Source organism: Myotis myotis, unplaced genomic scaffold (genome assembly GCF_014108235.1).
Source record: "Myotis myotis isolate mMyoMyo1 unplaced genomic scaffold, mMyoMyo1.p scaffold_m19_p_4, whole genome shotgun sequence".
NCBI classification, from domain to species: Eukaryota; Metazoa; Chordata; class Mammalia; order Chiroptera; family Vespertilionidae; genus Myotis; species Myotis myotis.
This window is the reverse complement of record NW_023416346.1, coordinates 94,079,669-94,100,419: the sequence shown is the minus strand read 5'-3', so window position 1 is coordinate 94,100,419 and position 20,751 is coordinate 94,079,669. Positions and strand designations below refer to the sequence as shown.

Below are 20,751 nucleotides of genomic sequence, written 5' to 3'. Positions count from 1 at the left end.
TATGCCAGAACACCCTCCCTGCCACTAGGTAGAGAAAGGATAAGGTGGACAGCCAAGCATATAAGTTATATAGCAGACTGCATCCTCCCTGCTCCACCCATCTCCACACACCACTGCTTCTTTCTGAACCAAGTCCCAAATACAAGGAGCCATCTTCCTTTTCCCTTTAGAAATAGCCGATAGAATGTCAGGGAAAAGTGGGAGCTGGTGGCTTAGTGAAGGGAGAATGACCACATGGCTCTGAGGACTGCTCCTCTGAGTGTATAACGAACTTTCTAATAACCTTAGGGTCAGGTAAGCCTGGAAAGAGGAGGGTTTTCAATCAGGATAGTGTGGTCTTCAGGGAGTGGCTAATGGAGTCTAAAGTCTTCTGTACATTGTTAGAGGTTAAATTCTTCTGCCTGTGTGCTTTTGCACTTTCTTATGCCACATCAGTTGTTTTACCAGACATAATTTCCTGGCTGACCCATATCTCAGCTTTCACAGCGGTACTGACAGAAGGCATTGGAAAAATGCTAACAGTCCCTCTAAGGAAAGAAACTGAAATGATCTTTGCCTGCTTTTGTGGGAGGTCCACACCTTTTTCCTAACAAGAAAAGGAAAAAGGGCTTGGGTACAGAAGAACAGTGCATCCAGGAGAGGAGCAGAGATAATCTTCCATCCCAAAGAAGGTCACAGGATAATAACTGAAACACTTGACAGGGAATCTGAACACCCAATTTTTACTTTTGACTATGACACTTAATGAAATATACATCATAAGCAAGTTCTTCCTTTTCTCTAAGCCTAAGATCTCTTATATATACAATGGAAATAATAAACCAGCTCTATCCACTTTATAGAGAGTTATGTATGCACTTCAAAGGAGGTGATATACATGAACTATTTTAAAATTTGTAGTAATGTTATGCAACTATGGATTGTGAGAGCTTTGGTAGATGTGAAAGTTATCTACAAATAACATATGTTATTCATTCATCACCAAGATTGATTTAACTAATCAAGATAGATGGGTTTGTTTCCCCTTTCGCTATTCTTGAGTATTCCCCTGAAAACTATCCACCATTTTCTCTCTATTTAAGAAAAATAACCACTCTGGCCTCAGAGCTCTGCACATGGACAACATTTACATACAATCTACATGAGGTCTTACAGGACATCTAAGCATCCATTGTCTCCCCGCCCCCCTAGTTTTTATAAACTTGTGGTAACACTGGTCCAAGGTAAAATGGTACTATGTCTGCTTCTATATGCTGCTCCAAAGAGACAGACACAACACAGATGGAGCAAGAAATGAGACTGAAATACTGTCCCCTACTCTCTTTACATTTCATAATCTAGATAACAGCAAGTTCTCTATCTGAGACCCCAATAATGAAACTTACCAACTGAAGCTTGACATTGACATCAGGAGAAGTTACTCGGCATGGCACAACCACCTCTTGGGTTCCAGGAAACACGGTGATCACCAGTGGCGCAGAAGAGTAGGTCTGCACAAAGACCTGGTTGTCATCTGCAGGAATGACAAATCAGACCAGGATTGCTATTGTCATCAGGATAAGGGTCCATAGTTTTTATATGACACTTGAAGATCGTTATATTTAGTTCTATAATTTTATACAGGAAATTTGGTTCAGAGAAGGAAAAGAACTCAACAAAGGGGTACAGTGAGGACTTGGAGCCAGGTATCACCTAGGAAAAAAATTTTTCATAAGAACCAGGAAAGCACAAACATCTGTTCATAAAAGTTTGTAAGAGAAATTCATTCCATTAATTTTACCTATTGGGTCACATGATATAAGTCAAAATTCTCATCCACATGATCATGTCTCTGATACTTATCAAATTTTCTGTCATCTAAAATCCTTACTTCTTTTCCATGTAAACTGTTTAAAACCCTATGGATTCCCTGCATACAATGATTGTCAAAACAATTTAAGCTAATATCCATAGTGATTAATGGATTAGGCATATTACATTTCTATATCCAGGATAATTGTTTATTTGAATGCTATATCTACTATACATGCAAAAATCAGATCATTGCTCTCCTTTTATAAATGAAAATGCATTTGAATGACTACAAGCAATCTCAAGTTACATCTACTTTGTTTTTCTACACTCCTGTGTAGACACAAGACACAATCAATAAATTTATGTGGGCACTTGCAGTGTAGGCACTTCTCATATGGTAAACACACAGAATGTCAATCTGAAAATAGAGACTGCTTATATTGGATTCCAAGATGGCTGTAGAATAGCTGGGAGCTCCATCCTTTTGCTCCCAACCACGGACTGGAGCTAAACTGCAGAGCAATTGGCTTGAGAGACCAGTTGAAGTGTTGTGATCTGAACTATTGAGAACAGAGACCACAGAGGAAAGATAGGAGGAGATGTGGAGAGGGTCTGGGAAACCCTGCCTGAACACAATTCTATAGGGCAAGGAAGGGAAGCTGAGAGCTGCAACATTCAAGGTACAGGCCTGAGGCAGACCCAGCTTCTGGGTTCCAAAGGCCCTCCCCACCAGACTACTTGGGACTCTACCTTGGCAAGCGTTAGTCAGGCTACTGAGGGCCAGGCAGGGACAGCAACTGATAATGGCTTGTATCAGAGACCCACACTGTGTGGCCCAGGACCAGCACAACACATAGCCAGCTTCAGACAACGTCAGAGCATTATCCAGTGAACTCCACAAGCAGCATATTCAAACAGTGATCACAATAGGCACTAAAATTTGCTGAGATGAACTCCACTTTTTAAAAATATTTTCTTTAGCTTTTTTTCTATTTCACTTTTTATTCTTCTCTTTTTTTCTTTCATATCTCTTATTTCTCTCTTTTCTTATTTGTTTTTTTTTCTTTTTTATTCATTTTTTCATTTTTATTTTTCTATTCTATATCTTATTTTATTATTACATTTTAAAATTATTGTTTCTTTTCTTTTTATTTTTTATTTTCTCTTATTTCCTTTCATATTCTGTTTCCTTTTTTTTTCTCTTATCTAATTTTTTTCCTTTTTTCTTTTATTACACATTTAGCCTCTTTTTAAAAAACTTTTCTTATTCTTTTTCTCAGTTCTTGTTTTGTTGGCGGTGGTGGTAGTGGGTTTTTTCATCTTGGTCTTATTTTGTCTTGTTTTGTTCTGTTAGCAGAAGTACAACAGTTTACATGACTTGGTTGGACTTAAGTCTTATAGTTAGCCAGGCTGCGAGCCAAGCCCACCCACAAAGAGGACACAAGCAATCAAGATTCAGTTATAACATGAGGGTCCACATAATCCACATAAGGGACCTTCCCAGAGCTTCCACTCAGGAGATCAAGGAGATTAAACCACTGAACCCCACAGGACACCCACTATTTTAGGCCACCCCAGCAAGACTGTGAGTCATATACTAGCAAGTTTTTCTAATACATAGACACAAATAAAAAAGAAACAGAAAAAATGGGGAAACAGAGAGAACCAAGATGGCAGCATAGGTAAACACCCAGTACATAGTATTTGTTGCCTTTCACAACCACATCAAAATTACAACTAAAAGGCAGAACAGCTACCACCCAGAACCGCGGGAAAACTGGCTGAGTGGAAGTTCCGCAACTAGAGAGGTGAAGAAAGCCGTTGAGAATGGTAAGAGGTACAGAGGTGTGGAAAGTGCTGACACCTGGATGTGCTGCTCTTTTAATCGGGAGGGAGATACAAGCTCTCACTTGCTCTGAACTCCAGTTTCAGGGAGAGACTCTGGGAGACCCAGACACATATGGGGAGAAAATGGACTATCTGGCATCAGGACAGTAATGCGAGGGTGGCTTTCTCTCATAGGTGCTTGCAGTGATCATTGTTCCTGCACAGGGGCGCGAGATGTGGAGACCCGGGGACCTCTGGTGCAGGGCTGACTGGCAGCCATTGCTGTTTGCTCTACCCTGGTGATTCCCAGAGACCCCACCCCACCAAATTTACAACCCCACCCAAGCTGTGTGCATCTGCTTTTGCATATGAATGGCCTGTCCTTTCTCTGCCTAAAACCTGTCAAACTGCAGCTGGGTCAGAAAGCCCTAGAGCTTCCAAAAGAAGGCCCAAGGTTCAGCAGCAGCAGCCTGCCTTGCTTCACAGCTGGGCCTCATCAAGACACTTCCAAACCCCATACAAAGAGGAGGAATCTGCAGATGTCTCTGTAGCTCCTGCTGAGCGGCCACAGACAGTGGCTGATCTTGCATCTCCTTGGAGATCCAAGAGCCAGTGTACCCAGTGATCAGAGTGAGAACATACTGGATTGCAACTCTTCACATTCAAAAGAGACACATTCAAGGGGCAGACTCAGTGAGCACCAAAGCCCCACTGAAGCAAGTCCTGCCCCATAAGGGTGTCTCCTATGCAACAGACCTTCCAGTGTAGACATAGCTGGTCATCACAGCCAATTGGCCTGCAGGTCAATTCCTACCAGTGATACCAACAGCAATCAAGGGTGAACTACAACAAGACTGTGCAAACAGCCCACAAAGGGGTGCACCAAGAGTGACCACCTCAGGTGACTGGGGAGGCTGAGTCACTGGGCCCTATAGGACACCTACCACACAAGGCCACTCTATCAACTCAAGAAGACTTAGCAGCTACCCAGTACATAGAAATAAACACAGGGAAGCAGCCAAAATGTGGAGACAAAGAAACAAGTCACAAATGAAAGAAATGGATGAAAGCAAAATACTGGATATAGAGTTCAAAACCACAGTTATAAGGTTACTCAATAATCTTCTAAAAACCTCTGAGATATTTAGTGAGACCCTCAAGGACATTAAAAAAGACCAATTAGAAATTAAGCATACACTGACTGAAATAAATAATATACAGAGATCCAACAGCAGACTAGAGGATCCCAAGAATCAAGTCAAAGATTTAAAATATGAAGAAACAAAAAACACCCTACCCGAAAAGCAAAAAGAAAAAAGAATCCAAAAATATGAAGATAGTGAAGGAGCCTCTGGGACAACATCCGAATTATGGGGGTACCAGAAGAAGAGAGAAAGCAAGAAATAATGACAGAAAACTTCCCTGACCTGGTAAAAGAAATATACGTACAAGTCCAGGAAGTGCAGAGAACCCCAAACAAAAGGAATCCAAAGAGGACCACACCAAGACACATCATAATTAAAATGCCAAGGGCAAAAAACAAAGAGAGAATCTTAAAAGCAGCAAGAGAAAGACAGTCAGTTACCTACAAGGGAGTACCCATACAACTGTCAGCTGATTTATCAACAGAAACTATGCAGGCCAGAAGCGAGTGGAAAGAAATATACAAAGTGATGAATAGCAAGAACCTACAACCAAGATTACTCTACCCAGCAAAGCTATCATTTAGAATTGAAGGTCAGATAAAGAGCTTCACAGATAAGAAAAAGCTACAGGAGCTCATCACTGCCAAAGCAATATTATATGAAATGCTGAAGGGTATTCTTTAAGAAGAGGAAGAAGAAGAAAATGGTAAAGATAAAAATTATGAACAACAAAGTGAAAACAAATACATATCTATCAACAAGTGAATCTAAAAATCAAATGAATAAAAAACCTGATGAACAGAACAGACTGGTGAATGTAATAGAATCAGGGGCATGGAAAGGGAGCAGACTGACAATTCTCAGGGGGAAGGGGTTTTGGGGGTGTGGGAAGAGATTGGACAAAGAGCTTATACCTATGGACGAGGTCAGTGGGGAGGGGGGAAGGCCTGGAGTGGGTGGGAACCAGGTAGAAGGGAGCTATAGGGGAAAAAAAGAGGAACATCTGTAATAATCTGAACAATAAAGATTTTTTAAAAATGGGGAAACAAAGAAACAGCTCCTAATGAAAGAAGAGGAGGAATCTCCAGAAAAAAAAAAAGAGCTAAGTGAAAGGTAGACAAGCAATTTATCAGAAACAGAGTTCAGAAACTAGACCAACAACTTACACCATACACAAGAATAAACTCAAAATGGATAAAATACCTCCTGCACACCCCACACTGGGGATCAAGCCCACAACCTGGGCATGTGCCCCCAACCAGAATTGAACCTGAATGGTTTACCAATACATCTCCGAGGACAATGGAAACTAAGAAGAGAACAAACAAATGAGACTAAATTAAAATAAAAAAGGCTGCTGCACTGCAAAAGAAACCATCAAAATAACAAGAGAGCCCACTACATAGAAGAAAATATTTTCCAAGATACATCCAATAAGGGGTTAATCTCCAATAAATATAGAGAAGTCATATAACTTAACAAATGGAAGACAAACAATCTAATTAAAAAATAGGCAAAGAACCTAAATAGACACTTCTCCAAAGTGTACATACAGAAAACCAAGAAACATATGAAAAAATGCTCAAAGTCACTAATCACCCCAAAGATGCAGATCAAAATGACAATGAAATATCACCTCATACCTGTTAGAATGGCTATCATAAACAAGTCAACAAACAAGTGGTAGTGAGGTTGTGGAAAAAAGGGACAGAAGTCTAGTACACTGCTGGTGGGAATACAGACTGGTGCAGCCACTGTGGGAAACAGTATGGAGTTTCCTCAAAAAAATATATATGGAACTGCCATTTGACCCAGTGATCCCACTTCTAGGAATATATCCTAAGAAACCTGAAACACCAATCAGGAAGAAGGTATGTACCCCTATTTTCATAACAGTGAAATTTACAATAGCTAAGATTTGGAAACAGCCCAAGTGCCCATCAGCAGATGAGAGGATAAAAAAGCTGTGGTTGTCCTAACCGGTTTGGCTCGGTGGATAGAGCATCGGCCTATGGACTGAAGTGTCCCAGGTTCAATTCTGGTTGGGGGCACATGCCCGGGTTGTGGGCTTGATCCCCAGTGTGGGGTGTGCAGGAGGTAGCTGAGCAGCTATTCTCTCTCACATTGATATTTCTATCTCTCTCTTCCTCTCCCTTTCTCTCTGAAATTAAAATAAAGCAGTGGTACATTTACACAATGGAATACTATGCAACAATAAAAAAGAACTCTTACTGTTTGCAACAGCATGGATGGACCTGGAGAGTATTATACTGAGTGAAATAAGCCAGTCAGAGAAAGATAAGTACCACATGATCTCACTCATATGTGGAATCTAATGAACCAAATAAACTGATGATCAAAAATAGACCCAGAGACATAGAAGCATGAACAGACTGTTGAACCTCAGAGGGAAGGCAGGGGAGGACAGATGGAAAGAGATCAACCAATGAACTTGTATGCATACATGAATAACCCATGGACACAGACAATGGGGTGGTGACGGCCTGCCGGGCGTGGATGGGAATGGGCTGGAAGGGTTTAATGGTGGTGGGGGGGGTGGAGAACTTATGTAATACTTTCAACAATAAAAATTTTTAAGAAAAAAGAAAGTTCAAAGTGATGGTTTTAAGAATGTTCAACAGCATGACAATGGACATAGAAAACATGAAAACAACCAGTTGGAAATGAAGAATAACATATATGAAATAAAGCATACACTGGAAGAAATAAACAGTAGGTTAGATGAAACAGAGGATCAAATTGGCAAATTAGAAGACAGGTAGGAAAAAAGCATTCAATCAGAGAAGAAAAAAATAATTAAAAACCATGAGGGACTTTCAGGGAGAACCAAGATGGCGGCATAGGTTAACGCCGGAGTTTGCTGCTTTGAACAACTACTTCAAAAGTGAAACCAAAAAACGGAAGGGACATCACCCAGAACCACAGGAACGCTGGCTGAGTGGAAGTCCTACAACTAGGAGGAAAGAGAAACGCATACGGACACTCAGAGGAGGCGCAGTGCTGAAGTCAAATTCTGAGGTGCGGAGTGCGCGGAGCGGGCTGGCGGTGGAGGGCGCGGCTGGCGTTTTCAATCGGGAGGGAGTCGCAGACTCTGAGCTCCAGATCTGGGCGAGTCTTTAGGGACCCAGACTCAAACGGGAGAAGTGGGACTGTCTGGCTTCCGTCAGAGCGAGTGCAGCTTTCTCTCTGAGCTTTGCAGCGGGTGCTGGGACTCAGAGAGGCAGAGCCCCTGGGGACAGGACTGAGAGCCGCCATAACTGCTCTCTCCGGCACACCCTGTTGATCCTGTGCCACCCGCCCCGCCCAAGCCCTGCACTGAGGCATTTGCCGGACAGCCTCAGGCAAACGCCAGATTAGCACCTCCCTAGAGGACAGAAGTTCTCTCACTGCTGACACAGCTGATTCTCATAGCCACTTGGCCTGGAGGTCAAACCCTCCCTGGAATTAGCGACAAGAATCAAGATTTAACTATAAGACTGCGAACAAAGACCACTAGGGGGTGCACCAAGGAAGCATAACAAAATGCGGAGACAAAGAAACAGGACAAAATTGTCAATGGAAGATATAGAGTTCAGAACCACACTTTTAAGGTCTCTCAAGAACTGTTTAGAAGCCGCCGATAAACTTAATGAGATCTACAAGAAAACTAATGAGACCCTCGATCTTATATTGGGGAACCAACTAGAAATTAAGCATACACGGACTGAAATAACAAATATTATACAGACTCCCGACAGCAGACCAGAGGAGCGCAAGAATCAAGTCAATGATTTGAAATGCGAGGAAGCAAAAAACACCCAACCGGAAAATCAAAATGAAAAAAGAATCCAAAAATGCGAGGATAGTGTAAGGAGCCTCTGGGACAGCTTCAAGCGTACCAACATCAGAATTATAGGGGTGCCAGAAGATGAGAGAGAGCAAGATATTGAAAACCTATTTGAAGAAATAATCACAGAAAACTTCCCCCACCTGGTGAAAGAAATGGACTTACAGGTCCAAGAAGCGCGGAGAACCCCAAACAAAAGGAATCCAAAGAGGACCACACCAAGACACATCATCATTAAAATGCCAAGAGCAAAAGATAAAGAGAGAATCTTAAAAACAGCAAGAGAAAGAAACTCAGTTACCTACAAGGGAATACCCATACGACTGTCAGCTGATTTCTCAACAGAAACTTTGCAGGCCAGAAGGGAGTGGCAAGAAATATTCAAAGTGATGAATACCAAGAACCTACAACCAAGACTACTTTATCCAGCAAAGCTATCATTCAGAATTGAAGGTCAGATAAAGAGCTTCACAGATAAGGAAAAGCTAACGGAGTTCATCACCACCAAACCAGGATTATATGAAATGCTGAAAGGTATCCTTTAAGAAGAGGAAGAGGAAGAAAAAGGTAAAGATACAAATTATGAACAACAAATATGCATCTATCAACAAGTGAATCTAAGAATCAAGTGAATAAATAATCTGATGAACAGAATGAACTGGTGATTATAATAGAATCAGGGACATAGAAAGGGAATGGACTGACTATTCCTGGGGGGGAAAGGGGTGTGGGAGATGCGGGAAGAGACTGGACAAAAATCGTGCACCTATGGATGAGGACAGTGGGTGGGGAGTGAGGGCGGAGGGTGGGGCGGGAACTGGGAGGAGGGGAGTTATGGGGGGAAAAAAAAGAGGAACAAATGTAATAATCTGAACAATAAAGATTTAATTAAAAAAAAAAAAACATGAGGATAGTTTTAGGGAACTTTAGAACAGCATGAAATATAACAACAACATCATAAGGGTACCAGAAAAAGAAGAAAGTGAGCAAGGGATAGAGAACCTGTTTGAGAAATAATGACAGAAAGCTCTAACCTAGTGAAAAAAAGTTACCAAGTTCAAGAAGCACGGAGAGTCCCAATAAAGATGAACTAAAGAGACCCACACCAAGACGCATCATAATTAAAATGGCAAAGGTTAAACACAAAGAACAACCTTACGTGAATCAAGACAGAGATACTCAGTCACCTAAAAAGGAGTTACCATAGTAAGATTTCTCAACAGACACTACAGACCAGAAGGTTATGAAGAATTCAAAGTAATGAAAAGCAAGGATATGAAACCAAGACTACTCAATCCAGTGAGGCTCTCATTTAAAATTGAAGGTGAAGAAAAGAACTTCTCAGAACAAAGAAAAAGATTAAAGGAATTTTTTACCAGCAAACCAGCCTAAGAAGAAATGTTAAAGGGACTACTAGAAGAAAAAGAAATATACAGAGAGAGGAACATAGGCATAAAGAATAAAAATGGCAATAAATAAGGCCCTGTAAATAATAACCTAAAATGTAAATAGATTAAATTATCCAATCAAAAGACATAGGTTAGCTGAATGCATAAGAAAACATGACCCATATACACATTGTCTACAAAAAGACCTATTTCAGAACAAAAGATACATAACCTGAAGGTGAAGGAAAGGAAAAATATTCCATACAAATGGCAACAACAACAAAAGCTGGGTTAGCAATACTTATAACTGACAAACTAGACTTCAATACAAAGGCCAAAATAAGAGACAAAGAAGGATTGATCCTACAAGAGGATAAATATATAAGTACCCAGTATATGAGCACCTAAATATATGTTTAAAAAAACTCTTGGTGGGCTTTAAGGGAGAGATTGAAAGCAATACAGTCATAGTAGGGGACTTTCACACCTAACTGACTTCATTGAATAGATCTTCAGAAACAAAAATGAACAAGTAAACTGCAACTTTAAGGTAGGGTTATGTGTCTGCAACGAGCAGAAACCGAAGTAACCGCTTGAGCTAAAGCTGACCCAATAAACTGCAACTTTAAACAGCACACTAGATCAGATGGATTTAATTGCTATTTACAGAACATTTCATCCCAAAAGATATGCATTCTTCTCAAATGCACATGGAACATTCTCAAAGACAGACCACATGTTAGGACACAAAATAAGTCTTAACTAATTCAAGAAGACTGAAATCATATCAAGAATCTTCTCAGATCACAAAGACATGAAACTAGAAATCAATTATAATTAAAAAAAACTCAAAATATTCAAACACATACAGGCTAAATAGTATGTTATGAAACAGTGAATTGGTTACCAATAAGATCAAGGAAAAAAATAAAATACTTCCTAGAAACATGAAAATTAACACACAACATCCAAAAATCTATGGGACTCAGTGAAAGCAGTCCTGAGAGGGAAGTTCATAGCATTAAAAGCCTAGCTCAAGAAACAAGAAAAATCTCAAATAAACTAACCCTACACCTAAAAGAACTAAAAATATATATATATATATATATAATAAAAGGAGCCCAGAGGGAGTAGAAGTAAGGAAATAATAAAGGTCAGAGTGGAAATAAATAACATAGAGACTAAAAATCAATACAAAATAGCAATGAAACCAAGAGGTGGCTCCCTAAAAAGATAAACCTAGATTGTTGAACCCTTAGCCAGACTAATAATCAAAGAGAGAGGACCCAAATAAATAAAATCAGAAATGAAAGAGGCAAAGTAACAACTGACATCACAGAAATACAAAGGATTATAAGAAAATACTATGGATAACAATATACCAACCAATCCAACAAACTGGGTGAAATGGACACATTCCTGGAAACATACAATCTTCCAAAACTGAATCAGAAAACCTGAATAGACCATTAACAACTAATGAAATTGAAGCAATAATAAAAAAAATCCAGCAAACAAAAGTCCTGGATCAGATGGCTTCACAGATTAATTTTACCAAGAATTTAAAGAAGAATTAACATATTTCTCAAACTATTACAAATCATAAATCATAAAGTCATTCACAATCTTATACTGTAGAATGAATTATTCTCGGTATCATGAGTTAGGATTTATATAAAAGACAGGAGTGATTGAAGGCACCCAAAAACCTTATCTTTTATTTTTCCAGGAATTTTTCAAATTTGTACGGAATAAATCCAGAGTGGTTTTTGAAGTAATGGTAGAGACTATAAGGTTTAGGATGATCAGCCTCACCATACCATACCTTTAACATAAGAGAGGAACTTCTCTTTATCTGATGTTTTTTACCAGAATTGGATTTCAAGATCATTTATTCTCTATCAAAAGACCTTTCCAAGATAGTGAGTCATTAAACAATATGGTAAATAAAAACAGATGGTGGAAGGAGAGGGGATAGGAACCATAACCCTTCTGAAGGTTCCATAACCCTTATCAGATCAGATGGTGATCCTGGAACCAGAGGAAGAAAGCTCCCTTCACATCCATTCAAATGGCTAACTAGCTCCACCCCCAAATTAGGGAAAGGCTGTCACAAAGCTTGCTGTTCTCCTAACTCCAACAAGCTAAGAGGGACAGAATGAAGTTGAATCCAGCATGGCAAAGCCATTAAGAGGGAGGCGTGGCATCTTTCAAGAGGCAATGTGAATACAGGGGGAAAGCAGAATAATTACAAGCTTTAGAGAGGAGACCCTCCACCACTTTCTACCTGTGTTCCCTCCATTATCAGAAAAAAAGTCTACTTGCTCACTCATAGCAAAAGGAAAAATAGTAATTGACAGTGGAAAAGGCTGGCATAAAAACCTTAACCAAGTGATAAAATTTAATATCATCAGTAATAGACACCATAAGACTCTTAATAAGACATCACTTCCTAACATTTTTGACAACAAATTCATCAACTGAGTTTAATCATAAGCCAACATCAGAAAAACCCAAATTAAGGGACATTCCACGAAATAACTGGCCTATACTCTTCAAAAATAGAAAGGTCATAAAAGACTAGGAAAGACTGAGAAGCTGTCACAAAATGGGAGGAAATAAGGAGACCTGACAACCAAATCCAATGTGAGTTCCTGGACCAGATAAAGGATATTAATAAGATAATTGGTGAAATTTGAATAGGTATACAAGTAGCATGAAACTTATGTTAATTTATTGGTTTTTATAATTTTACTTTGATTTTTAAAAATGCTGACATTTCGAGAAGCTAGTAAAGAGTATATAGATTATTTTTTTTTTTTAATCCTCACCTAAGGATATTTTCCCATTGATTTTTAGAGAGAGTGGAAGAGAGAGGGAAAGACAGAGAAATATTGATGTGAGAGAAACACATCAATTGGCTGCCTTCGGCATATACCCTGACCAGGGCCTGGGCCAGGGAGGACCATGCAACTGAGGTACATGCCCTTGACCAGAGTTGAACCCGGGACCCTTCGGTCTGCAGGCCAACACTCTACCCACTGAGCCAAAGCAGCTAGGGCAGAGATTATTTTTACTAATGTATTTTTTCAGTAAGCATGAAATTATTTAAAAATTAAAGAAACAAAGAACAAACATCTCAGGATCTCATATTAGAAAGAGATAACAAACACTCCAAGGAATATTCATAGCATTAAACAAAGTATGCTGGATGTGTTAGCTTTCATAATTCTGAGATTTGGGGCAAGTTATGATCTTCCACTTCCTTTTCTTTTCTTTCTTTTAATTTTTATTGACTACTTTTCCTGAGTTCCCAATGAGGTTGCTGAAAGGAGCAAATGAGTTGAAAAACAACCTTATATTTAAAAGAATCATATACTTTTAAATTATGAGTATCAAAAGATACAAGAAATGTACATTTAATCCTGACATCCTACTTCTCTCCTTGGTCCAAAATGTTTAAGAATATGGCTATATTAATTTCACCATTATCTCACCCTGGTATTATTGGAATTCCTTCCTAATTGTCTTCCTGCTTCCACTGTTTTCTTCCTAAGGTCTATTTTCCACCCAGCACCCAAAATCATCATGTCATTTGTTTCTGAAACCTTCCATCCACCCAGAATAAAATTCAAAGGCCTTACCATAGTCTAAAAGGCCTTAACTTATCTTATTCCCTCATCACCTCCTTTATCTCATCTCTTATCATTTCTCACATAAACTACTCCAGGCATATTGGCCTCCTTGATGATTCCCACTCTATTTTGTCATTACAACTTCAGGGTTTAGAATGTTTTTCTCCCATATATCCACATGGTGCTTATCACTTCATTTAGGTCTTTGCCCAATGATCTCCTTATAATATAAGCCTTCCTTGACTCTTTTTTTCCCTTGACTCTTTAGATCAATTATCACTATCTGATACCATAGGGCATATTTCCTTGTTTATTACTCTAATCTGTAAGCTCCATTATATCAGGGATCTCATGTGACATCTTCACTGCTGTATACTCAGCACCTGTGAATTCTCTGAAATTATTTGCATAGTCTTGTGTGAATGGGTATATTTCTGGAGGGGGTAATTTTTCAGGATTTTATTAGCCTCCCTAAATGTTCTGCAAGCCTCTGATAGAAACTGTTATCTATTTACCCCACTATCTATTCTTCCCTTCTTTAGTATTCATAAAATAATGATTTTGTGCTAGTTATAGGCCACCCAGAATAAAAATTTATTTAATCTAACTCCCTTGCAGCTAGATGTGACCTTGTGACTAAATTTTAATTAAATTTCCAATTAAATATAATTAGAAGTCTCTTTCAAGGGCAAGGACCTTCTTCTCCTCCTTTCTCTCTTCCTAAATGGCAGGATTCAGATGTGAGGGTTGGCACTTGAGCAGCCACCTTGGACTCTGAGGTAGTATACCAGATCCCTATTGATCCCTGCAGTAGCAGATCAGGATTGTGCCTACATCTTTATGACTTGGTTATTACTTAGGGTTTTAAGTTACAAATGAACCTAATTCTGATATCAACTCCAAAATGTTTAAGAATATGGCTATATTAAAATATCATATATCATTCTGCTTCCTATTACATAAGGGCAGAGGACACACCCTAATCAGTGTGTGTGTGCCTAGCATCTGTCATAGTAGCTGGCACATTGTATGAATCAACAAATAGAATAAATGAAAGAATGTGAGGTTCCCTTTATTTCCAGCCTTTGGGGATTCTAGATGATAGAGGTAAAATTTAAGATGGTCCATTGAAGGATGGATATGCTTTTTAAGGCTGAGATGGGGAAAAGTGCCTGGAGACTTTCCAGCATGGGAGCACCACATGAACAGGTGTGGAGGTGGCAAGCCCAGAACATGCTGTAAGCCATGAGATAGACTTACTTTTAAGACTTAGAAATTATAACATGTAAATGTATGTAAATGGACCAACACAGAGGACCCAATATATTGGAAAACATACTCATTAATTTCCTTCATCAAATCTGACAGTCTTATCTCTAAGAGTTTGATAAAAAAGTAAAAGTACTTAAACTCTTTTCCAAGCCTCGAGCAGGTCTAAAATTAAGTGACTGAGGGTTCACTTGGAGATAAATTTTCCTAGGCTGATTTTTGTCACTAATAATTGTGTGGAGGATACTGTGAAAGACAGAAGGGTTCAGATTAAAAACCACAGAGGCTCTTGGCCTCCAGGTTTCTTCTGATGTCCCACTGATGTTTGATTTCTTAACATGAAACTCAGTTGAACCCAAATGGTTCCAAGAATGCTGACAGAAGTAGAAACAGTGGCATCCCAACATCCAATGTATATCTTAAGCAAGGAAAAAGAGAGAGAGCAGTGCAGCCCAGGGAGACAGACATTACCCAATCCTGACTTGTTTATAGCCATGAATGCAATGTGAACATGTCTTGGAGGACTTGAGTCCTTCAGACAGATAAATGTTCTTCCTTCTTAGTTGCCAGCAAAGACTGGTCTTTCAAAAAAAACCTGAAATTTTTGGTGTTCCTGATCTGGTGGTTAAAAGAGAACTTACACTGGAGAGTGTCAGAATATTGGTTTTACAAGGAGTTTCAGATAGGGGCATTTGGGGCTGAAAGATCCCATAGGAACCAACTAGCACAGCTAATTCAACCCTCCTTTTTAGAAGTAGGAAAAGTGACATTCAGAAAGGTGGAAATACTTGCCTAGGTTCACACAGTTAGGTTAGTAAAAATCTGTTTGCCAATCTGTTTCTCCATATTCTTCATCCAATGATCTGGTCCACACTGCCCAAATCCTGACATCATGCAGGTACAAGCTATGGATGGCCTTGGGACGCTTTCAGATAACTGTAGAAAGCTGGGATATTGACAGGGAATGCCAAAGAGAAAAGAACTGGGTGCAAAGCAGTGGTTTTCACATTTTTTTTCTAAAGCGGTTAAGTTCTTCTTATACATGATATAATATTGATAATTAACATTATTGAGAACTCACTATGTGCCCACCTCTAATATAAGCACTATGAATGTATTCATTTGTTCAATTCTTACAAGAGCCTTTTGAGGTTGATTACTATTATCATTTTATAAATAGGGAAACTGAAGTACAAAGAGGTTAAATAACTTGTGAGAAACCACATAGCTAGGAAATCACCATTTGAATCCAGGTCATCAGGCTTTAAAGTCCATACTCTTAAGAGTCAAGATAAACTGAAATATTATATGCATCCCACATATACATAAATACGCAAATAAAACAGATAAGAGCATATATGCTCTCTGGCTCAGAATATTAAGTTCAGCCCTCTTAAAACTTCCAAACCCCTCCCCAACGAGTAGCATGAGAGACCCCCATGTACATCACACTGGCTCTGAGCAGAACAATATGAAGTCAACTATTCCAAAAAGGTGGGGACTTGACTCTAGGAATCATAAACTCTTGGTCCTAGCTTCTGCTCTGCCATTAACTACCTATGTGACCTTGAACAAATCTTCATTTTCTCTGTTTTTTTGATGTGGGGATGATGAATCAACATTTATGGGTCCTACCAACCCTTGGTATTTGGTATTCTTGAAGTCATTGGCTCCACACTTGGGCCCCAAGCCAAGCTGCCTTTGGATAAAACCATCCTAAAGAGGTCTTGTTATCATCCTCACACCAATTCCCAACATGCTGCAACACTGAGAAAATGCAAGGGAGTGAAATTATGCACCTAGCCCCTGAGAGTCTCCTCTCCTTCTGTATCCTAGGGACCCTTGGATTGAGCCAGGACTAGACCAGAGGTAGTCCAGAGCTGAACTAGGGGTGGTGGGAAAGGACACTCCCATCCTGGGACAACATGGACCTGTCCTATCCTTATTGCCCGAGCTATTGTGCTGTAATAGAGACTAGTTTCCTAATGGAAAAGAGGGTGTGGACCAGGGGTTTATAATGCCTGGGGGCTCGGGGCCAACAGACAAATTTAGAGAGAAGAGGAAAAGGTGTGGAAAAAAGCATACACATGTGACTTCTCTCCAAGATCTTTATCAGAATACAAAGGAAAAGCTAAGAGACATTCAAAGTACAGAAAAAAAAATATTGCTGGGGCTGAAAGCTATTTTGATCTTTGTGATTTGAATTTTTCAGGTTTCCTTGCTCTACAAAGGAGAAGGGGAGATCAGAAGGCATATAGGAGGAGGTAAGAGAGAACTAACTATATACCATGGGCTGAGGGAAGAGGAGATGCAGCCAAAATTGAGGGCTGATGTCACTGACCCCTCATGACCTAAGGATCTATATTCAAAGTAAGCAGTAGCTTCCTCCACCACCATCCCTCCACTTGGTTTCTTCTATGAGAAGAGCAGAGAGAGCAATACCATCCCCATCTTCTTTCAAGGAGAGAGTGAAGAGCATCTTGGGCCCAAATAAAGAGTTTTTTACAGAAGACAATGGGAACAAACATGTATTCACTTACCTTTAGCTTAATTCTTAAAAGGGAGAGAGCAGCTTTGGCCTGAGGTTCTAAAGCTGCCCCATCAAATATGGTAGCAATCAGCCACATGTGATATTGAGCACTTGAAACTTAGCTAGTGGGAATGGAGATGTGCTGTAAGTGTAGAATACACACAGGATTTCTAAAACTTATTATGGCAAAAACATAGACTATTTCATAAATATTTTATGTTGATTACATGTTGAAATATTTTACATATATAATTTTAAATACATAATTTAAATTAATTTCACCCATTTAGTTTTTCTTTTTTAAATGTAGTTACTAGATATTTTAAAATAATACATATGGCTTGTATCATATCTCTTTTGATTAGTGCTGCGATAAACACTGTAATTTATAACCCAGCCTCTCATGAATGGTTAGAACCACTTCAGAGGAAAGTGTGTGCTATCTCCTTTTGTCCTTCCATACTCCTCCTGTGCTCCCATATACACACTTAAATAGATACTAACCCAGCACTTCCAAATATGTCATAGCCCCTCAAGTAGTTGTTCCTCAAGACTTAGGCTCTAAGCATTAATACAGTCAATAAACACTTATGCAACTTTGTGTATTGTTTATAGATGCTAAAATAGAGCATTAAACAAGAGTGACAAAATCATATCGTTCTTCATGGATCTTACAGACAGACAAAAACTAAGTAACATATATAGAATGTTAGATGGTGGGACATGTCAATAAAAAAAGCAAGGAAATTGGGTAGGGAGTGTTGTGTTTCAAGTCTAAATATGATAGTGTCTTCTTAGTCCATTTAGGCAGTTATTATCACAACTAGAGGCCCGGTGCATGAATTCGTGCATGGGTGGGGTCCAGCCAGCCTGATGATTGGGCCAGGCTGGCCAGGGGGAGGGGAGGTGGGAAGTTGGCTAGCTGGCCCTGCCCCTGATCAGGGTGGGGGAGCCAATCAAAGGTGGGGCCAGCTAGGGGTAGGGGCTGGGGCAGTTGGCTGGTCAGCCCTGCCTCTGATTGGGGGAGGGTGATGGGGGTGGGGCTGGGTGGGGGAGGGGATGCAGGTGGTTGGCTGGCTGGCCCCGCCCCCTGGCCAAACTCCCGGTCAAATTCTTGTTGAGAGGATAATTTGCATATTAGCCTTTTATTGTATAGGATATCATAGACTGGGTGGCTTATAAACAACATAAATTTATTTCTAACAATTCATGAGGCTGTAAAATTCAAGATAAAAGCACCAGCAGATTTGGTGTCTGGTGGGAACCTACTTCCTGGTTTATAGATGGCCAACTTCTTGATGTTTCCACACATGATAGAAGGGACAAGGGAGCTCTCTGGAGGTTCTGTTAATAAAGTACTAATCCCATTTATGAGGGTCTGCATTATTTCCAGCCCCAAGTCCCCAAACTTTTGAGGAGGGCAATGATACAGCTGCCAACTTGCTGTGGTATCCAGTTTTCTTCCTTTCCCTGTCTATTCCCAAGCTCTGGACCTCCCCTCACAAGGGCAGGGGAAGTATTATTTGCTGGGAAGTGTCATCTGGTAAGATTATCTGAGTACCTGAGGCAGTAGGAAATGAGACTCTTTGAGTGAGATTTTGGAATAAGGGGTCCCAGTTTGAAGAGGCTCTTAAATGGAAGAGGCCCTATTCTGCCATTTTCCACTCTGCAGGGGGAAGGCTAATGAGATTTATATTGAATCAAGCTCCCTTCTTAGAGAAAAGTCTAAGGGTGAGATTTGTTAAGATGTTGCTTACTAAATTTCTGAGGAGTATCTTGCATAGACTGTCCACGAGAGAGCCTATCCTATATAATAAAAGGCTAATATGCAAATCAACCAAACAGCTGAATGACTGGTTGCTATGAAGTGCACTGACCACCAGGGGGCAGATGCTCAATGCAGGAGCTGCCCCCTGGTGGTCAGTGTGCTCCCACAGGGGGAGTGCCGCTCAGCCAAAAGCCGGGTTCACAGATGGTGAGTGCAGCAGCGGTGGCGGGAGCCTCTCCTGCCTCTGCAGCAACTCTAAGGATTTCTGACAGCTGACTTAGGCCTGCTTCCCATGGGCCTAAGCTTGCAGGTAGACATCTCCCAAGGGCTCCTGGACTACGAGAGGGCGCAGGCTGGGCTGAGGGACCCTACCCCTGCCCCAAGTGCATGAATGTTGTGCACTAGGCCTCTAGTCTATATATATATAAAAGCCTAAGAGACTGAACAACAAATGCCCAGTCAACCAGTCACCATGATGCACACAGACCACCAGGATCAACGCACAGGATTGGGCTCCCTCCTGTCTGGATTGGGCCTGTGGGGGTTGGGCTTCCTCCTGTCTGGATTGGGCCTGTGAGGATCAGCCCGAAACCAGCTATCCGACATCGCCCAAGAGGTCCTGGATTGTGAGAGGGCACAGGCTAGGCCGAGGGGCCCCACTGGTGCACATGCACTGGGCCTCTAGTACCTAATAAGCCTTCTCCTAAACTTCCCTCTCTCCAAATCCTTCCACAACACCTATTCTCATCCACTCACTCTAAACCAAGCAGGCTTTATGGTCGCCACTCCTTTACTTGAATTGTTCCCTTGCCTAGAAATCCTCTACCAGTATCCCAGTCCTATCGAATCTCAGATGGCAGACTCAGACATTCTTAATAGTGGACAAGTCCTTAAAAATCACTTCCTTCTTCCTTTCTATCTTATGTATGAAGGTCTTTATTGTCAGTTTGTCAATCTAATCTGGGTTACTTTACTACCATTGAGAGACACAGCCTATTCCACCATTGAATAGGATAACATTTGGCACAATCCCTTCCATATATGAGTCTGAATCCCAGTTTCTCCCCCAAAAAATGTTCATGAAGCACTCATTTACCAATGCAGTTACATACAACTTCTCATGTTCTCTTTGGATGATATTTCCTTCCATATTCCTTTTAGGCATTAGATATAAGAGGTAGCAAGCAAATTTAGAGAGATGTTGTGAAGTCAGATTAGAAAAAAAATCACAAATTATCTAACTACTGGCACCAGGCTAAGTAGACATCTTATTAAAATTCAGATCCCCAAAATAACCTACTTATATGCCACTTACAAGAGACCTACTTTAGATTAAAAGACAGACTCAGACTGAAAGTGAAAGGTGGAATAGATAACTCATGCAAATGGAAATTAAAAGAAAGCTGGGGTAGCAATACTCATATCAGACAAAATAGACTTCAAAACAAAAATCCTATCTAATAAAAGATAAAAAGGGTAATTGACTGTACCTTTGCTAGCTTCCCATTGGCTAATCAGGGTGATATGCAAATTAACCACCAACAAAGA

The 20,751-nt window shown here is 40.2% G+C and overlaps 1 protein-coding gene across 2 annotated transcripts in view; it reads right to left on the bottom strand.

Moving 5' to 3' along the window:
• Window positions 1-20,751, bottom strand: part of LOC118654202 (vascular endothelial growth factor receptor kdr-like) — a 463,598-nt gene that overhangs the window by 295,765 nt on the left and 147,082 nt on the right. For both annotated transcript variants that reach the window (XM_036305522.1, XM_036305523.1), the window contains exon 5: window positions 1,386-1,513. In XM_036305522.1, the coding sequence (XP_036161415.1) occupies window positions 1,386-1,513 (128 nt within the window). The remainder of the gene's footprint in view (window positions 1-1,385; window positions 1,514-20,751) is intronic.